Below are 20,255 nucleotides of genomic sequence, written 5' to 3' on the forward strand. Positions count from 1 at the left end.
CCACAGGGCCACCCTGAAAAAGCCAGTGTGAGTCCCATGAGATTCCCCCCTCCCCCCCCCATGCAAAGCCTAGGCCTCGGCCCCAGGAGCCTTAGGGACCCCAGCAGCTCTCAACCCGGCCACACGTTGGAATCACCTGCAGAGCTTTTGAAAACACTTAGCAGTACCAGGCCGTATCCCCGAATCAGGGCGTCATTAAACCTTCTCTGGTGACCCTGGGGTGTGGCCAACATTGAGAAGCGCTGGGCTAGTCTGCAGCGGGCAAGGGGCCCTAGCACATGTGCCGCTGTTCCCCGCTCCCTGGCCTCATGCAGACGTCCCCACCCCGCCCAGAGTGGCCGCTGAGGTGCTCACTTTACAAAGCCTCAGCCACCACCAGTCAGAGTTGGCATACAGGGAGAAAGCCTACTTGCCATCCCAAAACTAGACCCCCCACCCCCCACCCCACCCCCACTGCACAGATGGGGAAAACTTTGACCCAGAGCGGAGTGACTTGGCCCAGATCCTAGCTGTTGCTCCTACGGTCCTGTAACCTTTTCAAGGACTGGGCCATACCTCTTCCAAGTTTTCGTAGCTCTGCTCAAAAGTCCTACTACCTCCTTTATTTTCATTGAGACCCGGCTCCAAATGGACCAGCTTCAAGCAGTACCTCTTGGAAATTGAAGCAGGCGTGCCCAGGGCATTTAGGGCCAGTGTACAGCCCCACAGGTCGTGTGTACCACACTATTCCAGAATAGTGGAATAGTGTGCTCAGGTGCCGAGTGCACAACCTGCACGGCTGCACTCAGTGGCCCTCGCGTGTACTCTCCCACCCATGCTGGCAGGCTCCGACAGATGTAACCTAGTAATACAATAACAATAATAATATCTAACACTTATTAAGCACTTACCATGGGCTGCAGTCCATGCTGCGTACTTTACATGCATTAACTCAGTTAACCCTCCCAACAATCTGCATTTTTGGTGCAAGGACTCAGGTTAAGTAAATCGTCCAGGGTCAAGAAGCTAGTAAACAGTAGGGCCAGACTGCCAACCTAGGGAGTCCCTGGCGCTCTGACCATCATCTGAGCGGGAGGGGCTGGGCCCGGGCAGGGGGCATCGCAGAGGCCTCCTTGGGGCCAGGTTTGCACCTCACCCACCCTTCGCCTCCGGCACAGCCTAGCACTTCCTTGCTGGTGTGACTGCGTCTGTTCCATCAATTGTCAGCATTTTACCTCTGGGCCCAGGAGACCCACCCCCAGGGAGGAACTGGGGAGGGCAGAGTAGAAACGAGCTAATAATGTTCTGCACTAGCGCTCCACTGGGGCCAGGGCTTTGCCTGCACTTGCCCTGCTTTGGAGCCCTTTCCTGCATCAGGGCTGCCGGGCTCTCGGGGTTAGCTCAGCCCCCGAGCCAGGAGGTGAGGGTCCCGAGGAGGTGAGGGTCCCGTCCTGGCCACCGCATGCTGCCCCACACACCAGGGCCCAATGGGCTAGAGGGGCTCCCAGTGCAATGAGGCCATAACGTAGGAGGTCACCAGCCATCTCACCAATGTGAGTTCTTAAAATATCTATGGGGCCTCTCACCAAAAACCTGCATTTTCACCAAACAGGAACTCACAAAAATCCCACCCCTAGCCCCACCTGCTTTGAACAAATGGCTCTTAAGTTTTTGCAGTTGAAACCCCACTGGGCGGGGGCAAAGCCACCATGGTCCCCCCCCAGCTCCCACCTGTTCCCACTTTCGAGTGGAAAAAGACCCGGTGGTAATAAGGAATCCAGAGGGAGTACACATAGTTCACCTTATCTTATAAAAGGATTCATAATTTTATTTTATAAAAGAATGCCCTCTGAACAAAAATAGCTTAGGCATTTGGTCTTGGCTGTGCGTTAGGATAGTAAGTACCTCGCCAGGGAAGTGTTATAGGGGCTGAAAATCATGCCGGCAACTGGGGTGTGAACAACTCATACCTGAGTCATCGCTCCGTGGCGTCTTAAAGCCCCGCCACTGAAAAATGCGCACCTCGGCCACCCTGCCCCCCAAGGGCAATGCCCAGCAGCCCCAACCAACGATATCCGATCCGATCCACGAGAAAACGATCCCAACAGGGCTGAGCTTTAAGAAGCGGCAACTGAAAGCCTTGCGCTCTTCTTCCTGGAACCTGCAGGCCTTCCCGTTCCCCAGCAGGTGCCCCAGGGCCCTGGGACGTCGTCAGGACGTGCAGCAGCCACGCTTCCGAATCGAATCGGAGTCCAGCAAGCACTGGCTGACCGCTCGCCTGCATTGCTGAGCTTCAGGTTTTGTCCGGTTGCTTTCTCAACGGACTGCCAGCAAATGGCCATTAATTGCACCAAAACAAGAGACTCTATGAAATTGCGTCCCATGCTCTGTCGGGGGAGGGACCCTCGTGGCCCACCCGCAGGGCCAGGCCACGTGTGGATAATCGCTCCAGCTCTGGCCCTGCCTCTGATTCCAGGCACCTTGTTTATCCCTTGGGCCTCGGTGTCCTCTCATCTGTGAAGTGGGTGCAATAACCCTGCCCTCCTGACAGGCTCAGCAATGAGAGCTGAGTGGGTTTTGGAACCTGGAAGGGGCTAGCCCCAGGGCCTGTGCCCCCCATGATTTGAGTGGAGTTAAGTTCAATCAGAGACAGGAAAGAACCGTGAAAGAAGCAGCTTGATACACATCTTGTGCCCGAAGGTGACTCGATCTAAACACGTCGCCGAGGGGTAAAACCAGGGCATCGGGCCGTGTGAACCTGACCTCCCTCCAGCTGTGTGTCCACTCGTCCGAGTCCAGGTTCCTTTCCAGTGTGGCTCCGTGAGAGACTCTGGCTTTTGTGCCTAAGAACAGGGAGGCTTTGACATGTTTGCCCCCAGAACCCTCCAGCCTTGCCAATATTCCTTCTAGAATCCAGGGAGAAACGTACTCTTGCTGTGGCTGGTGCAGAGAAATTTAGACCATGGGAAGCAATTAGGCTGCCCATGCCTGAGTTCCTGAGGCAGAAGCCCCAAGGTCACCCCAGGGCGGCACATGAATAAGGAGACGTGTCTCAGAGCCCGGAGCCAGCCTGCTCTCGCAAGGAGGCATGCAGAAGTCCGTGTTCTCGGTTGTTGGGCTGCGCAGCCTCTGACCAAGCTCTCCCCCAGGGGGCCGGGGGCGGGGGGACAGCTGATCTGTAGGTAGCTCCAGAGAACTTGAGAAAGCCTCACTGGCCAAGCCCTGTGCAGGCTGGCTCTTTGGGGCTCAGTCTTTCTACCCAGTAGAGGAAGAAATTGGAATAAGCAGCAGTTTTCAAAGTGTGTTCCATGGCACACCTGGGGGTTCCTCAGAGGACCCTCGAGAGGTTGCCATAGATGGTGAAAGACCTAGCTGGAAAGGGCTCCAGTCCTCCCCCTCCAAGCGAGAAGTTCTGCTCTTACCTGTTGCGCGCTGGACCTTCATGCAGGAGTCCTTTTGAAGGATCCCATGGCGGGGGGTGGAAAAAAAAAAAGTGATCAAGAAGGAAAAAAAAAGTTTGAGAATCACGCGTGAATCATTGTCAAACCCGATCAGGCCTTTGAGTGTGCAGGATGCAGATTTCCTGGCTTCATCTTATAGCTACGCAATCAGGTCAGAGGGTGAGACGCTGGGATCTGCGTTTCCAACAAGCTGCCCAGGGTGGGCTCATTTGCAAGAGGTGGCGCGGGGCGGTCTCTGGGGGCAGGATCCTGTCCATGGGTCTTAGCGCAGACTTGCCATCAGGGCAACCTCCCCAGGGCACCGTGATAAGGGACGTAGAGGCCAACCTTTCTGGGACAGCCCCAGGGCCCCGCTGTGAGGGAGGAAGGTACTCAAGCCTGCCAGCTGCCAGGGCCTCTGCTGGGTCCTGCTGAGCAGAGAGCCAAGGGGTCTGGTGTAGCCGATCTGCTGCCCCCAGGCAGCCTCAGAAGCCTGCAGCATTAAGAGTCACAGAGAGGCTCCCAATTTTCCTAGAGGCACACAGCCAGGAAGCGGCGGGGACAGAAGGCAAGTCAGCTGCCTGCCGAGTTCTGAGCGCGACATCCACCGTCTCAGACTGCACCTGCCCCACGGCCGACCAGGCTCCTGCCGGGCTTCAGGTGGACCTGCTGGCCTCCACCTGGGGCCGGTGGTGCCCCGTGAACACCAGGTGATGACAAGGGGCCCTAAAGTGGGAGCAAGACTGCCCAAGCTGTGCTCGGGGGTGGAGCTGGCCCCGAGGGAGGGGCCCAGCAGTGTTCTCAGGCTCCTAAGGAGGCCCAGGCCTCAGTCCAGAAGCCCTACCAGCCCAGCCCAGCGCGGTCGGGAGCCCCAGGTCGGGAGGCCTGGCTCCACACTTCCTGTTCCCAGCATGGCCACGGACTCGCTGTGTGACCCATGGGCAAGTCAGTCTCTCTCTGAGCCTCAGACTCCCTCCCAAAGCAGGCCAGTGGTGGCCTGTGGAGCCTTGCAAGTCCCTGGGGTCCTCCCTCTGGCCACCCCCCAGCACGCTCCCTCCCCTCACCCCAGAGCTCCAGGTGATTGCTCTTACAGATTTAATTCCATTTGCACTAAGGGTTTGCAACACCGAAACAGTGTGATACCCGTGGGTGAGATTGTCTCTAAGCTCCATCCTCATGCCTCCTTCTGCACCCCCCATTGTGGAAAAGCCACTCCCCGTGGGCACCCAGCCTCCCCTGCTCACCCCTGCCCTGTTCCAGAGAGAGCTGGCCCAGATGCCTTCCCTCCTCACCCTAGCAGAACAGGAAAGCCTACAGATGGAGAGCCAGAGACCCTCCCCAGGAGGCTATGCCCATCCCCCAGATGAGCCGCAGCAACACCACACAGAGCGATGTCCCTGCCAGGCCACAGCCCTTTATAGTTTGCAATGCTCTTTCAGGGGCAGATCAAGGTCAAGCTTAAGGGGGTAGCATCTGGGCAAACTGTCCGGGTCCAGACCTTAGTCCTGACATTTGCTACCTGGCAACCTTAGGCGAGGTACTGAACCTGGCTGGGTCTCGGCTTCCTGATGTGTACAATGGGACAGCGAGGCGCTTCCAGGGGTGGCTGTGAGGAAGAAACGAGTGACTGGGTATAAAAGGCTCAGCTTGTGTCGCAGTAAATGCTGGTGATGACAGTGACAGTGAGAACAGATCCCGATTCAGCCTCTCACCAGCCCCATGAGAGACGCAGGGCAGGCCCCTCGGGACGGGTGCAAAGGCAGGCCCAGGCAAGCTCAGTAGTCGCCAGGCTGCCAGGTAGGACCGGGGGGGCAGGACCTGTAGAGCTGACAGGGCTCTCGGTGGCTTCTTGCCCACTTCCCTCATGATACAGATGGGCTGGGAGTCACCCACTGCCAAGCAGGGCATCAGTGGCTGAGCTGGTTCTGGAACCCAGGGCTCCTGACTCCCAGACCATTGTTATGAGCTGCTGCAGAGTACAAGATTCAGCAGGGGGAAGAAAAAGGAAAAAAAAAGAAAGAAAGAAAGAAGAAAAAAGAGAAAAGAAAGAAAAAAAGAAAGAAAAAGAAAGAAGAAAGAGCAAGAAGAAAAGAATGAAAGGAAAAAAGAGAAGAAAAGAAAGAAGAAAGAAAGAAAAAGAAAAGAAAAAAAGAAAGAAAAAGAGAAAGAAGAAAAGAACAAAAGGAAAAAGAGAAGAAGAAAGAAAGAAAGAAGAAAAAAAAGAAGGAAGGAAGGAAGAAATCCTTGGGTCAATTGTTTTGGAAACAATGCTGTGTCTCCAACCCTTAGAGATCTTGAACACAACACATTAGCTTATTCAAGACTCTGACAAGTTCTGCAGTGAGGAAAAATATCTCACTTTTTCCCACTTCGTGTTTCCCAAACGTACTCGACCACAGAACCGTGCATTTCTGTCTCGTTCCGTGGAGCGCCCTCTGGGACGTGTTGCACCCGGCGACCCCCGCAGCCCCTGTGTTCTGTGCCTGGAGGTGCCAAGTCGGGGGTTCTCGGAGAGCTCTGAGCGCGCCACATCCTGACCTTCTTGAGCCCTAGAAACTCCCTGAGGCGCAGATGGGACACGCATGGGCCTTCAGGAGGGCGCCAGGAGCAAGGCCAGGTGGAGCGTGGACGTCTCCGTGGCTGAGCATCCGCTGTGCCCAGAAAGACCCCGAGTCAGCGTGCAGCCTCCACCCGGGGGAGGGCCCCACAGGCTGGCCAAGGAACGCCAGCCCCACAATACTTACTTCGCTGCTGTTCCTGGTCCCAGGTATGCACAGGGCTGGGGCAGGGACAGCAACGGGCACGCCGTCCTGCCCGGACATCGGGCCCCACCTGCCCTGTCCCCTGCCCAAGCTCTGAGCGGCCCGATGGCTTTCCCTGGGACGGGCCACAGATCCTGGCCTCACATCCCAAGGGGCTCCGGCCTACACAGTGCCAGCTCCCCGCCTGGTTAGGATGCTGATGTCTCGGGAGGGCGCGAGAGGGGGACAGGGAGCCTGTGCTCGGGAGCAAGGCAGGCCACAGAGGAGAGAAGACTGCCCCTGACAGCTGTCGCTGCAGGGACCGTGGTGACAGGAGAGGAGGCTCTGCAAGCCAGAGGGAATGGGACGGCTGTCTACAGAGCAAGGCTCAGAGATAATAGGCCGGGACTCAGGTGTCTGAACCCTCGCCAGGGTCCCTCCATCCCTTCCTGTGCGTGCAGGAAACACAGATTCATTTTAGTGACAGCCTGACCCCAGCAGAATCAATAAAAACCAAGCCCTGCAGGGAGGGGTGTTGAGGGAAGCCCAGGCTTTGAGACCCAGCTCTCCGGGCTTGATCCCAGAGCCAGTACTTAGCTGTGCAACCCTAAGCAGATCACTGGGTCCCCCTGAGCCTCAGTTTTCCCTTCTAAAAAATGGAAACGACACGCCTATCTCCTGGGGCTGTTGCAAAGATGAAATAACCAACGGATAGAAACGGCCAGCCCATGGCAGCTGCTCGTCCCGCTGCGGCAGGAGTCTCCCACGCGAGGAAGCGGCGGCCGGTGACACGCAACACAGGCTCGGGGACCCGGCTGTGCTCTGCCTGCATGACTGGTGGACATTTCTGAGCTCCACTTTCCTCATCTGTGCGATGGGCCTCACGGCGGGGGTGCAGCGTGCTCACCCACAGGCTGTAAAGCAGCAGGCAAGGTGAGCTGTCGCGGTCCCGGTCCCCGTCCCGGTCCTGGGGGCTCCCCGTGTGAGCTGGAAGGCCGTTCGCCAGCCAGCGCTGTCTCAGATCAGCTGTAGCAGGGGGGTCGTGGGTGATGCCAAGGCCCGCCTCTGAGCGCTCCAGTGAGCCGGTCCCGGGCTGCCCGCGTCCCAGCCTCATTCCTGCTATTTCTCAGCCCCTGAGGCCTCGGGTGGTCAGGGAAGTGGGTGCCTGGGTGCTGCAGGCTGTCCCACGTGAGGAAGCAAGCCTCACTGGGCTCCAGGGCTTCCAGAGTCCTGATCTTTCAAGAGAAGTCAAAAACATCACAGAATACACTACACTCCTTAATATTGGCAACTTTTTTTTTTATTTTTTTGTTTTTAGAACATGAGTTCTTCTGGGGAACTGAAAGTTGCATGGCCCCAATTTGTCTGCAGGTCACCTGCTCTGTTCCCTGCAGTCTAGATCCTCTCTGGGGGGTGCTTGTGTTTCGCTTGGATCAAGGAAGGAGTCGGGGCACCTGCCTGCCGTGGGCTATGTGTCTGCCTTCACCAGAGGGCTCTCCTGTCTGCCCTGCCTTGCCCTGCCCTCACTGTGCAGCCAGGCAGCAGGGGACCAGAGCAGGGGTCCCAGAGCTTGGGGTGTTTGGGGAGTGGCAGGGGCCAGCGGCCCTCCAAACTCTGGAGTCAGCACAGGAATCAGAGCCTGCCTGGTGCCCAGAGGCCCACATGGCTGGCGCTGCAGTCAGATGGGGGATCAACCTGCCTGTGGTCTGAGAGCCCCACCAGGCGACTCCACCATTTCTCTGCAGGACTCAGAGATGGAGAGGGAGGAGGTCAGGTGAAGGTGCTCAGGAGGATGCTTGGTCACCAGCGTGGAGACAGCTGTAACCCTGCAGGCCCAGCGACATGGTGCGGGTGTCAGGGCGAGGACTGAGGAGGAGCACTGGCTTCTGGTGGGGGGGGGTGGTGGGAAGGGAGTGAGGAAAGCTGGCAGAGGAGAGGAGGACGTGACTTGCTGGCGTCTACTGAGTGTCAGGGGAGTGTAGCCCTTGGCATACACTCAGTAAGTCATTCAACAAACGCCAGCTGACCACTTCCTGCACGCCAGGCCTCGGGCTAAGGCTGAGGCTGCAGGTGTAAACACGAGGCCACCTAAGTTACCCTAATGTTGTCCTCATGTGAAGTGTATATTATTGTGCTCAGGAAACTGAGCTCAGGCAGGACAGACAGAAATAGCCAGATAGAAACAGCCCAGGGAGACAGCAGGTGAGGGAACCGGGGTAAGAATTGGGGTCCAGCAGTGCACTACGCTGCTTCCAGGCAGATGCTGGTGAGGCTGTCCGAGTGCCTTAGTGCTCTTGTTTCCAGAAAGCCAAGATCGGCACCAGTTTTCTCCTTGGCATTTCTAGTAGGCATCGAAGTTGTAAGAATGCCCCCATCCCCGTGAGCCTCGCCAAAGCTCCGTCTTCATTTTGAAGGACGTTAAAGAAATACTGGTCATCGACGTCTTTGCTCTTCCTAAACTGGCCTGCATGCAAGAAGCAAAATAGCTCCCTGCTTGTATAGGAAATTTCTAGGCACCCGGGACACAGTTTGAAGGAGGTAGGAGGTTGGTAGTTTGCAGTAACTGCTTAGGATGATCCCATGGAAGGCGTTGCCTCCAAGTGCCCCTCCTTGAGCCAGAGGCCCATGGACCTGGCTTTCTGCGGGGGTCCCCCGTGCCAGCGAGCAAATGCATAGGGGTCTCACAACCATCATGATGACCACAGTCCACAGGGTTCACAGAAGCAGGTTGGGCGGAGCCAGAAGGAACCTGAGAGGTCCAGAGGTCCAGGGGAGTCAGGAGGGTCGGTGACTGGAAGAGGCTGAAAATCTGCTCAGGGACCCCGGGGCACAGCTGGGCCCCCACAGCCCACAGCAACCCATAGCTCCAGCCTCGCCTCCAAGAGGCGTAGAGATGCAAACTAGCACTATCTCCACGGGGACACCAGGGGGAGAGTCATTCAGCCCACAGCCTCCTCTCAAAGATCCCCCCTGCTTCACCTTCCAGTCCTACGCAGCAGCGGAAAAGCCAGCCAGGAAGATGTGTGGGGAGAGAGGACAGGCGGCGGGAATGCAGGCAGAGGCCGGCTCCCAGCTGCATGTGCCCCTCACGTAAATGAAAGAGCAAAGAAATTCCAACTGCAGACTAAGAAGGACTTCCCAAATGTGGGCACCGTTCAGCACAAGGACAGGTTAACGAGGAGGAGCGTTGCTGTGTATATTTTTTAAGCAGGCCGTAGTTGTCACTGCGTAGCAGAAGGCTTGCCTTCCCTGGGCCTCTTCTTCATATCTTGCCCCTAAGTCTGTAAACTCAGGGAATAGTTGCCAGGCGTCCACCCGGGAAATGAGCACAGAGTGGGTGGAGCCTTGCCAGCTCCAGGGGTTGGACTCCCTGCCTCCAAGGGGCTGGTGGGACACGGTGACCGGGGCAGGATGTCCCCTGAGGCTGGGGCCAGGGGTCCTGTTGGGCCAGGAGACAGATACAGTGAGCACAAGGCTTAGGCCCTTGCCAGACAGTGGCACCAAAACTGAGGGGAAACAGAGGAATGTGACATTTTCTCTGAACACATAAAGTAGCTCTGTTGGGCCGCTCTGTGTGCTTCGTGGTGTCATGGACTTTAAGGGACGTGTGGGGGCAGGAGCGCGGTCAGCTTTTCAGCTCAAGGCCCCCCAGGGCCCACTGGGTGTTGGGGACAGGGTGTTGTGGGTGGGCAGCACCCCCTCCCCCTGGGTCCTGCTGTCACTCCAGCAGCTACACGCCCAGTGACTTGATGCCCTTTGAACCTGTGTTGTCTGATTGGGCACGCCGGGGTCTGCCTTTGGCACAGAGCTCACTGGAGCTGAGGCTGAGGCCCCAGCGAAGCATCTCCATCCAATGCAGCAACGGTTGTCGGGCCGTAAAACGTTACTTTCTCATATCATAATGCAGTATTTTTTTTTAAAGATTTTATTTATTATGATAGAGAGAGAGAGGCAGAGACACAGGCAGAGGGAGAAGCAGGCTCCATGCAGGGATCCTGGCGCAGGACTTGATCCCAGGACTCCAGGATCATGCCCTGGGCCAAAGGCAGGCGCTGAACCACTGAGCCACCCTGGGATCCCTCATAATGCAGTATTTTAAAAATGAGAATTCAGCTTCTGGCTGGAGAAGTGGTGCCGGGGCTGCCTGCCATGGCCCGAGGGGGTGAGTGTTGACCAGAGCTGGCAGCCCGAGTGGGGCAGGCTGAGAACAGGAGGACGGGGCACTGGGAGCAGCTGCGCCGCCCGCGGGCTTGCAGGCATCCAAGGTATGGAGGCTGGGTGTGCTCCTAAACATCCTCCCCTGAGCAGGGCAGCTTGCATGACAAAGAAAGCTGATCCCCAATGCCATTCAGTAGTGCTGAGGCCCAGAGCCCCTGCCGTTGGCCAAGAAAAAGGAATGAGCCTGGGTGGTGCATTTGAGGGCCTGCAAGCAGTTAGATGTGGCGGGAAAGGAGGTGTGAAGGAGACGAGAGGCCTGCTCCCTCCTCCTCACCGCCTCCCCTCCCTGCTCACTTTCTTTTAACCAAAACCTACGGGTGCCTTCTGTCCAGGCAGTAGTGGGCAGCTCTGGCTCATACAGGCTCCCAAACTGGGTCCCGGCTCCACACCCCGTGGCCTCTCGTTGGTCACTGACACAGGCCGAGGTGGGTGAGTTTACACCACAGAGATCGGCAGAGGTTGAGGCCATGCTAGGTGTCAGGGATACCTGGGGAGCAAAAGAGGGCCCTGCGCCTGTCCTTATGGGGTCTACATCCTAGCGGGGGGCACACTCACCAAATAATCCCATGGCTGTTCATTAATGTCAGCCGTGAGAAGTGCAGGCAAGAACAGCACCTGGATTAATGAGAGTACTGTGAGTACATGCGTGTGGAGTGGAGGCGTGGACGCGCGTGTGCTGTAGGGAGTGGTGACTGGCCGACACCAGGGGACCAGAGAAGGGGTCCCGGGAAGAGGTGACATTTTGATAGAGCCTGCAGACTTCATAGGAGTTCGCCAAGCAGAGCAGCCCGCAGCTGGGTGCTTCCAGGCAGAGAGCAGCAGGCGTGACTGATTCGAGAGGGGAGAGGGGACCGGGAGTGCTGGAAAGTGCCGGGGGGGGGGGGTGCCACTGAGAAGTCGGCAAAGGGCTGGGTCACACCCAGCCTTGTCATGTGAAGAGCTTGGGCTTTATCCAGGGAGACAGTGATAGATACTGAGCACATGAAGTCCCCGGGAAGATTCAAATTAAAACAATGACAACAAAACAAAAACAAAAAAACTATTGACTATCCCTTTCCCATAACTTGGTCTTTTAATGGTGGCATCACCATGAAGCAGGACTGGGTGATAAAGAGAGGGATGGACTTGACCCCTGACCTTGGAACTCCCTTTGTGGCAGGGCAGATAGAGAGACCCATGCACTAGCAGAATGTGAAGAGCACAGGGTGGACTGTGCACACAGCAAGAGGATGTCCTCTCACACCAAACCACCAAATCTAAAATAAAATATATTAAAAAATAATAATAATATAAATAAATAAATAAATAAATAAATAAATAAATAAATAAAATAAAACATAGTTTTTAATGTTAATCTCTGGCCTCACCAAAAGTAAGGGAAATCCCCACGCTGCCCCCATCCAAAACTAAAAGTTCGTGAGCTAAGACCAGAATGGGAGCAGAGAAGCAGTGAGCAATAACCAAGTATGAAAACCGGGGTCTGTCCTGGGGGCAGATGCTGATGTCAGGACTGTGAACAGGGAAGTAAACGCTGGGGTGTGGCAAAGTGGTCTCTCATTCTCCAGGTCATCCTAACAGGATTGAGATGGTCCCTGCTATCAGGTGCCATCCCCCCCACCCACCCCCACCCCCCTGGTGGATCACAGAAATCCTCTCTGGAGGAAAGCATTTGCTGTTCAGACTCAGAGATTCCCAGAAGATCAAATGTGAGCTCAGCATGCATGAGAGTCCACAGAAAAATACAGCAGATGTAGACCCTCCAAGGGCTTTTCAGATACAGTAATTACCAATATCAAATATAAGCTAATATGTATGTAAAACTTTAAAAAAATTAACACAAAGTCATAAACATGAGCAAACAAGAGACTAACATGAAAAGACCAGGTGAAAAGAACCAACTAGAACCTTTGAAAGTATACAGTGAGCAACATTAAAAGAATAAAATCCAGGGGCGCCTGGGTGGCTCAGGCAGTGAAGCATCTGACTCTTGATCTCAGCTCTGGTCTTGATCTCAGGGTTGTGAGTTCAAAGCATTCGTTGGGCTCCACGCCTGGTGTGGAAAAAAATAAATAAAATAAAATAGAATCCGAGAATGGACTAAACAGTAGAATAAGCTGCTGAAGAGAGAATTTTAAAAATGGAAAATAGGTCAAAGGAAATTACCAGATTGCAACGCAGAGAAATAAGTTGTTGGAAACCATGAGAAATCAGGGCTTCCTGGTCCACCATGCAACAGCCACTAGCCACATGTAGCGATATAAATCAGTAGTTGGATTAATTAAAATTCAATAAGGCTTTAGGGTCAGTTCCCCGGGTACACTGGCCACATTTTGAGTGTTCGCAGCCGTACGTGGCTTCCACCTGCCATAACACACCGTGCGGATGATCTAGCATCTCCACCATCACAGGAATCTCTGGTGGACAGCACCAGCTTACGAGAGAGGGAAGATAGAATTAGAAAAACCAATCCCAGAAGGAGAGCAAAGAGAGAATGGAGAAGAGGCAATATTTTAAGAGATGATGGTTGAGGATATTCCAAAAAATCAACCGAGAGATACAGGAAGGAAGCTCAATTTAAATCAGTCAAAATAAGAAGAAATCCACAGGTAGCCCCATCGTAATGAAGCTGCAGAACCCCAAAGACAAAGAGAAAAATCTTAAAAGGAGCTAACGAAAGAACAATTGGACTGGCAGCTGCCTTCTCTTTAGCAAAAAGGAAGCCAGAAATCGGTGTTGGCGCAACGTCCTCCAGGTGCCAGAAAGAAATGACCGTAGACCTACAACTGTGTGCCCAGCAAAGCTCTTTGAAGGACGAGGGGGAAACACAGGCTTTTTTCAGATAAACAAAAGCTGTAGGAGCTTACCCCCCAGAAAATACTCTTCATCAGAGGAACTTTTAAATCATATTCTCCAGGAATAAGAAAAATCATCCTAGACATTAAGTCTGAGGCGCAAGAAGAAGTGGTGAACACCGTGATTAACGTGCAGGGAAATTATTTTAAGCAAATATTATCAGGGTAAAAATCATCATGACGACAGTGTCTAAAATTGTGGGGTCTTATTTTTCCCCAAAGGACAGAATTAAAATAATGGACACGGTAGGTGGTAAGTCAGAAGGGGTGATCAGAATGTTCAAATGACTTACTATTTAGGGCAGAGCATTAAGATCCTGTTCAACCGTAGGTTTTGTTAAGTCAAATACGCATGGTAAGTTTTCAAGGGTAGCTAATAAAGAGTGGTTCTAGAAGTTGGCGTATATCAGAAACACCTTGGGCGGGGACTTGTTAAAATACAGATTATTGGACCCCAGGCCTCAGAGCCGCTGCCCCAGGGACTCTGGGGTGGGATCCTAGAATCTGCATCGCTAACGAGTCCCCAGGTGCCGCTGGGGCCGCACTTTGAGAACCACTGACCCCAAAGCAGAGAAATCAGGTGCCTCCCTCATTTCCACACCAACAGAAGGGGGGAAAGGCGATGGGAAAACAAACAAAACCTTCTGCCTAATCCAGCTCGGTGCAGGAAGAGGATCACGTGAACCACATATGTCATTTTAGATTTTCTAGGAGACCTACCCGTAAAAACGGGTGGAATGGATTTTAACAACTAGGTGATGTAATGTGTAGTTACCACAAATATTGCATATTTCAATATGCGATCCACATAAAAATTCTTGAGATTATGTTTTCTTCTTCTTCTTTTTTTTTTTTTTTGACAAAGTCTCCAGAATTCAGCATGTATTCCATACTGTAGGTACTTCTCAGTGTGGGCGAGCCACGGAGCAGGTGCTCGATAGCCACGTGTGGCGTGTAGCTCCTCGCGGGCCGGAGCCGGTGCGGGGTGTGCGAGCCGTGAGGCTGCAGAGGGCGGAGGCCCCGGCTCGGCCCCCGACCCCCGCTCCGTGCGGGACACCGGGCAGGGCACCGTGAGCGGCGTCCATCCCCTCGCTCAGCCTTACCTAGGCCTGTGACGTTAGACGTTACTGTCCTCCCGTTTCACAGATGGCAACGGTGAGGCCGAGCACATTCCAGACTCTTCCCTGAGAGCAATGGAAGAGCCAGCAGTCAGGCCCCGGCCTCTTCACTCCCGCGCCGACCTCAGAACCCGAAGGTTTCTGAACAGGATTTTGTGTGACAGACCGGAGAGGAAATATTTCAGGCTCTTGGGACCAGACAATATCCACCTGGCAGGAGAACATAGAACCTCTTCTTCCGGACCCACCTGGAAGGATCCAGATGGAGCCCCCTCGGCCTCTGCCAGCAGCCCGGCCGGCCCGCCTCCCCACTTGACTCGACGTGGGAGCTACTCCCCCCGTCAGGGCTGAGACAGAGGGGAATAAAAGCCAGGACTGATGGAACCCCAGACAGAAAACCTGGCCCCGTGATGCCTGCATTTTGGAAGTTGCCTTTAATTAACAGTTTACAACCCCAAAGACGCCCCCCCCCCCCATCGGGCCTTCTGCAGCGTCGTCATGGGGCTCAGTCCTGTGGGGGCGGAGGTGGTGCAGTGGCAAAGGCGTGGTTTGTTCCTAGGAGCCCAGCTGGGCCTCCCGCATGCTCGAGCCGGATGCCACCTGCCACCCGCAGGTGACGACAGGACAGGTGAGGACAGCCGGCTCTCCTCAGCGGCCGGGCCCACGAGCTGCAGAATGACCCCAAAGTATTTGCACACCTGTCGCTCCTGGGGCGCTGCTTCTCTCCTGAAGGCCTCTGCTCTTTGAGTCTCTCTCTGACTCTCGCGGCCTCTCTTCTCCTTCCTTCCTCCTTTCCCTGGGGAGGCCCAGCCACGCGCCGCCCCCGCGCCCCCCCCCCCCCGGGCCTGGGACCCACGAGCCCGCCCCTCACCTGGCGGGGAGCCCAGCCTCTCCCACCCGGACCAGGCCCGCGTCCTGCTGGGACGATGCGTTTGGACCCCGGTGGGCTTGACCCCAAGTGGGACCCCTAAGCTCCTGAGCTGAACTCAAGCCAAGTTCACCCCAGGAAGGCGGCGGGGCTGAGGCAAGTACCCAGTTTCCTACCATCGCTTCCCGTGCGGAGTTCATGAGTCATTAACCGGGGAGGTAGACAGTAGTAGGATCGTTATACCCATGTTATAGATGGGAAAACAGAGGCTTCGAGAGGTCAAGAAATTGGCCCAGAGCCGATGTCTGCTCAACTCCAAACCCTCTCTCCACAGGCCCAGTCCAAATGGACATCGCGGGCTGTGTCTTAGAACTTCAGGTACCCAGATACGACGAGGAGGAGGAGTGATGTTCGTCTCTCACCTTCCCGGAAGCGCGTGACAGAGACACGGCTCAGCGACAGGAATAGCGCAGTGATTCTCGGCTCTCTCCCACCCGGGAGGAGACCCCCGCGGCGTGCCAGGGGTTCACACCTGCAGGGCCCAATCCCTGCAAGCCAAACCTGCCCTGCGGAGCCGGGGACCAGCAGGAGGGACACCTAGGCTGGCGATGAGCGGAAACTCGGGGGCCCCAGACAGGGCTGCAGAGGAGGCTTCTGTTCCCGCATTCCCGGGCGTCATGGCAACGTGTGCTCAGGCTGGCGACCTGCGTGGAGCTCCGTGCCCATCTGCCGTTTCCCTGGGGGCAGGGAAGAGGCCTCCTCCCACCCGAGAAGGGAAACACTATGATGTTCCAGGAGATTCTCAAGCCCTCCCCATCTGGCACAGACAGGCTCCAGCATCCCCAGTCACTGAGGCCCCAGAGCAGCCCAGGGGAGGACGCAGGTGGCAGGGAGCACCACCAAGCCAATCTTATGGTGCTGGAAACCGAGGCCTGAGGCCTGAGGGCTGCCCACCCTGAGTCAGGTGGCTCCTCCTGGGTGGCATCCTCCTGCCCACCCGCTGCATGCTCCGGGGGCGGGGGGGGGCTCTGGGCTTACCAGGTAGAGGCTCGCGGCCTTGGGGAGAAAGGCGTTGGCAGAGCGGGCTGTGTGCGTGGTCCCCAAGCTGACGGAGCTATTTGCAAAGAGTCTACATGACGAGGGCCGGGGAGGGGTGAAGGCACCGGGGAGAGCGGACTCGTCGTAACTCGAAAAAGATTTCTAGGCTGCGTTTCTCCATTTCGAAAATAAATACACCTCAAAAGTAGCATACCTCGCTGCAGGAAACGTGGGAAACAGGAAAGCAGGCACACACGTGCAAATACGCTCGCACACTCACACGGGCACAAAACGATCACACGCACACGTTCACATGCAATTAACCCGTCACCCCTTTCTGCACGCAGGCTTTAGACATTTATCCCAACTAGTATTTTGTACGTGTAAATGCCCACGTATACGCATGCACACACAATTAGAGCTCTCCGTCGTGTACTCCTGTCTACGTCACCTCGAAAAGGCAGCTGGGCCGACGATGCACCTGCTGTCGTGACCTGTCCTTCTTCACTTGGCGATTAGATTATTGTCAAAAATATTCCCCAGTGACGCACCGCTCATTAGGCACATATATTCCAATAACACGAATGAGGCATTGCTCATCATTCAACCTCGCCTCAATAACCATTTATACCGCTTCCTACTTAATTTCTCCAATTTTCGTTAAAAATTTGCACATGTTTGTCATGGAACTTTGATGAGACACGTAAGTACAGCAAGAGGAGAGTAACCTCATCCTTCCCGGCACCCGAGCTCAGGGACTTCGCACGCAGATTTGTAACCACGTGGCCAATTTGATGGATAAGGCTTTTTTTTTTTTTTTTTTTTTTTACGTCGTCATGATCATTTCTAATGTAACAGTATCGGCAGGGTCCTTTCTAACCAGGCCTATTATTTTTTTTAATACTTGTCATTTCTCGCGGTAGTGGGTTTGCGTGGGTGTCTGTAACCCTGCTTTAGAGAAAGAGACTCTCTCTCTCTCTCTCTCTCTCTCTCTCTCTGTCTCGGTCAAGTCTCTGTAGCCTGAACCTGACCCGTTCGTCAGGTGCTGTTACGTCCCACCACGGACCGAAGAGTCGGGCTGGGAAATGCAGGGGGATAAACATTTTCGTCGATGGGGGGCTCCTCTGGAAACAGGTGTGGGTGCAGTAAGCAGTGGAGCCGAGGCTCCGTTTATCCTAAGGAAATAAGTCACCAGACTGTCACCCGGCTGCCCGGAGATGACTGCGCTGCGTCATTCACAATAGCGAGAAACGGGGGATCCCTGGGTGGCGCAGCAGTTTGGCGCCTGCCTTTGGCCCAGGGCGCGATCCTGGAGACCCGGGATTGAATCCCACGTCGGCTCCCGGTGCATGGAGCCTGCTTCTCCCTCTGCCTGTGTCTCTGCCTCTCTCTCTCTCTCTCTCTGTGTGTGTGACTGTCATAAATAAATAAAAATTAAAAAAATAAAAAAAAAATAGCGAGAAACGGGGACAACCCATGCCCGTCAATAGGAGGCAGGCGACATAGAGTACAAAGCATCCCCTGAGGCATCCCGTGCGCCGTAGAAGGAAACCACAGATCTCCCCGGAGGTGGGGGGATGGCCCCCCGCTGGGTAAATGGGAACATCGCGCAGCGGGGAGCACCGTGTCTGCGCGTGGGTCTGTGTGTGTTCGTGAGCGTGGGCATCTGTGTATCCCAAAGACTATTTAACTACAACTAACAGCTGCTGTCTCCGGGTGGCGTGGGATCTGGGGCGACTTTCACTTTCTGGTTTATTTTCATCCTTTCCTGGATTACGTTTTTAAGAGCCAGTTCTTCTGTTGGGGGGCAGGGACCGATTGCTTTTTTAATGGGGGAGGGGCGGCAAAAAAAATGAAACAGGAGCCCGTTGACTCTGGAGAGAAGAAATGAGTGGGGAAGACGCCCTGCCCTCCCCCTGCGCCCGGGAGAGCAGAGGCAGGGGTGCGGCCTGCCCAGGCCCTGCACCCGCCCCCCCCCGCCCCCCCCCGCAGCCCCCCCGCCCGTCTCCCCAGCAGCTCCCGCTTGTGTGTTGCAGATTCGGACAGCCAGTGCAGCCCCACGAGGCAGAGCCTCAGCCTGTCGGAGGGCGAGGAGCAGATGGACCGGCTGCAGCAGGTGGAGCTGGTCAGGACCACCCCCATGTCCCACTGGAAGGCCGGCACCGTCCAGGCCTGGCTGGAGGTGGTCATGGCCATGCCCATGTACGTCAAGGCCTGTGCGGAGAACGTGAAGAGCGGGAAGGTAGGGCGCCTCCGGGATCCCAGCGCGCATCTCCCTCCCGTGACCCTTACCAACCCCGAGCTGGCCTGCCCCACCCCCCACCCCACCCCATCCGGGGGAGGAGGAGCCGTGTTCCAGGAGCCAGCTGAACTGGCCTCAGGCCCCAGTGTCCCCAGTAAATCATCGCATCTCCCCGGCAAGGCTCGTAGCCCTCCGAGCCTCGGCCTCTGCGTCTTTAAGTTGGGTCTCACTTTCCCGTACCCGGCTGGAGGAGGGCAGGACTAGCCAGAGGGCTCTTTTGGTCAGGATGTGATTCCTCCCACCTCCTGGAGCAAGGATGCACCAAGTGCTCTGCGTGGACCCCAGAGAAGGATGTGCAGGGAGACAGGCGGGTGCTGGCCCCCAGCCTCATGCTAACAGACCCCTCCGGGCTCAGCCGCAGCCAGCAGCAGGTCCTAGGGGTCTTGGGCGCCCACACCACACGTCCCCTCTGGGCGCTCAGTCCTCACCTTCCTGGGGAGCAGGTGCTGCTGAGCCTGAGTGACGAGGACCTGGAGCTGGGTCTGGGCGTGTGCAGCTCCCTGCACCGGCGCAAGCTCCGGCTGGCCATCGAGGACTACCGCGACGCCGAGGCGGGCAGGAGGTGGGTCGGCATGCCTGGGCACCCCACCCGGCTTCGTCTCCAGAAGGGACGAAGGTGCACCCCGAGACCTCCAGATCCCACAGTGGGGGGCAAACGGGCACTGTAGACTGGGCCAGGGATGGAGGGTTGGTGGGGTATTCCCCAGGGATGGGGGGGTCAGGTGCTCCCCAGTCCTGCTCTGGGCCAGGCCTCCCCATAGAAAGATGGAGCTACTGGGAATCAGTGAGGTCCCACCCCCATGATCCCCACAGCCGGGAGGCAGGGGGGCCTCACGCACCCCCAGAAACTCCTCTATCCCCGAGGGCCAGCCCAAGCAGGTCGGGAAACTGGGCCAGAATGTCTGCTCTTCCTACTTCCACCTCAACCCCGAGTCTACCCTTCCAGGGGGAGGACGGATGGCGTAAGGCAGGGAGAAGTAGAATGGGACAGAGAAGAAATGGAGCAAAGGGCTTTATGGCACCAACTCCCCCAGAGGATTAGGGCCGGCCCAGAGGGGCTCCTTTAGCAACCACACCTGGGAATGGCCTGCGGTCCCTCTCATCAGGTGTGTCCTGTTCCCGTTGCTCACGCCCCCTCCTGCACACCCCGCCTCTGTCCCATCTCCTGCCTCCCTCCTGACCTTTTTCCGAGCAGGAGCTGCTGGCGGGGGAGCTCATTCCCCAAGCAGCTCCAGGGAAACCAGAACACCCCCCTCAGTCCTCGGCATGAAGAAAGAACTAGCGCACGTAGTAAATCTGACACTTTCTGTTTTTGCATAATTATCTCCTTCACTGGTTCCCCATCATTTTCGTGCAGTTAATTAATCAAACCTGGTGGTGTGTGCTATTATTTGCAGAAGCTGCTTTGTGGATTAAAACGTGAGGGGGCTAAGATGGGGAACCCAGGCTAGTGTGGAAGCAGGAAACCAAAGGCTCGTGTGCGTTCTGCCTTGGGCCCTTGGCGAGATTCCTAGGTGGCCGCAGAGACATGTGAGATCAGATCAGAAACTCAGGTGGCGACTGAAAGCAAGCGAAGCCAGAAGGTGCCAGACTCTTGTCAGCAAGTCAGGACCCTGCGGGACAGGGCTGGGGGTGAAGGCTGGCGGAGGGGAGTGATGGGCAGGGGAGGGGAGCAGCGGGCATGAGCCTGCTTTCTCGG

General features: G+C 56.0%; 1 protein-coding gene across 1 annotated transcript in view; it reads left to right on the top strand.

Annotated features, from left to right (window-relative positions):
- KAZN (kazrin, periplakin interacting protein) overlaps positions 1-20,255 on the top strand; it is a 426,675-nt gene that overhangs the window by 386,357 nt on the left and 20,063 nt on the right. The window contains 2 exon segments of the mRNA XM_055331474.1: positions 18,291-18,496; positions 19,000-19,118. Coding sequence (XP_055187449.1) covers positions 18,291-18,496; positions 19,000-19,118 — 325 coding nt within the window.

This window comes from Nyctereutes procyonoides, unplaced genomic scaffold, assembly GCF_905146905.1.
Source record: "Nyctereutes procyonoides isolate TBG_1078 unplaced genomic scaffold, NYPRO_anot_genome, whole genome shotgun sequence".
NCBI lineage: Eukaryota > Metazoa > Chordata > Mammalia > Carnivora > Canidae > Nyctereutes > Nyctereutes procyonoides.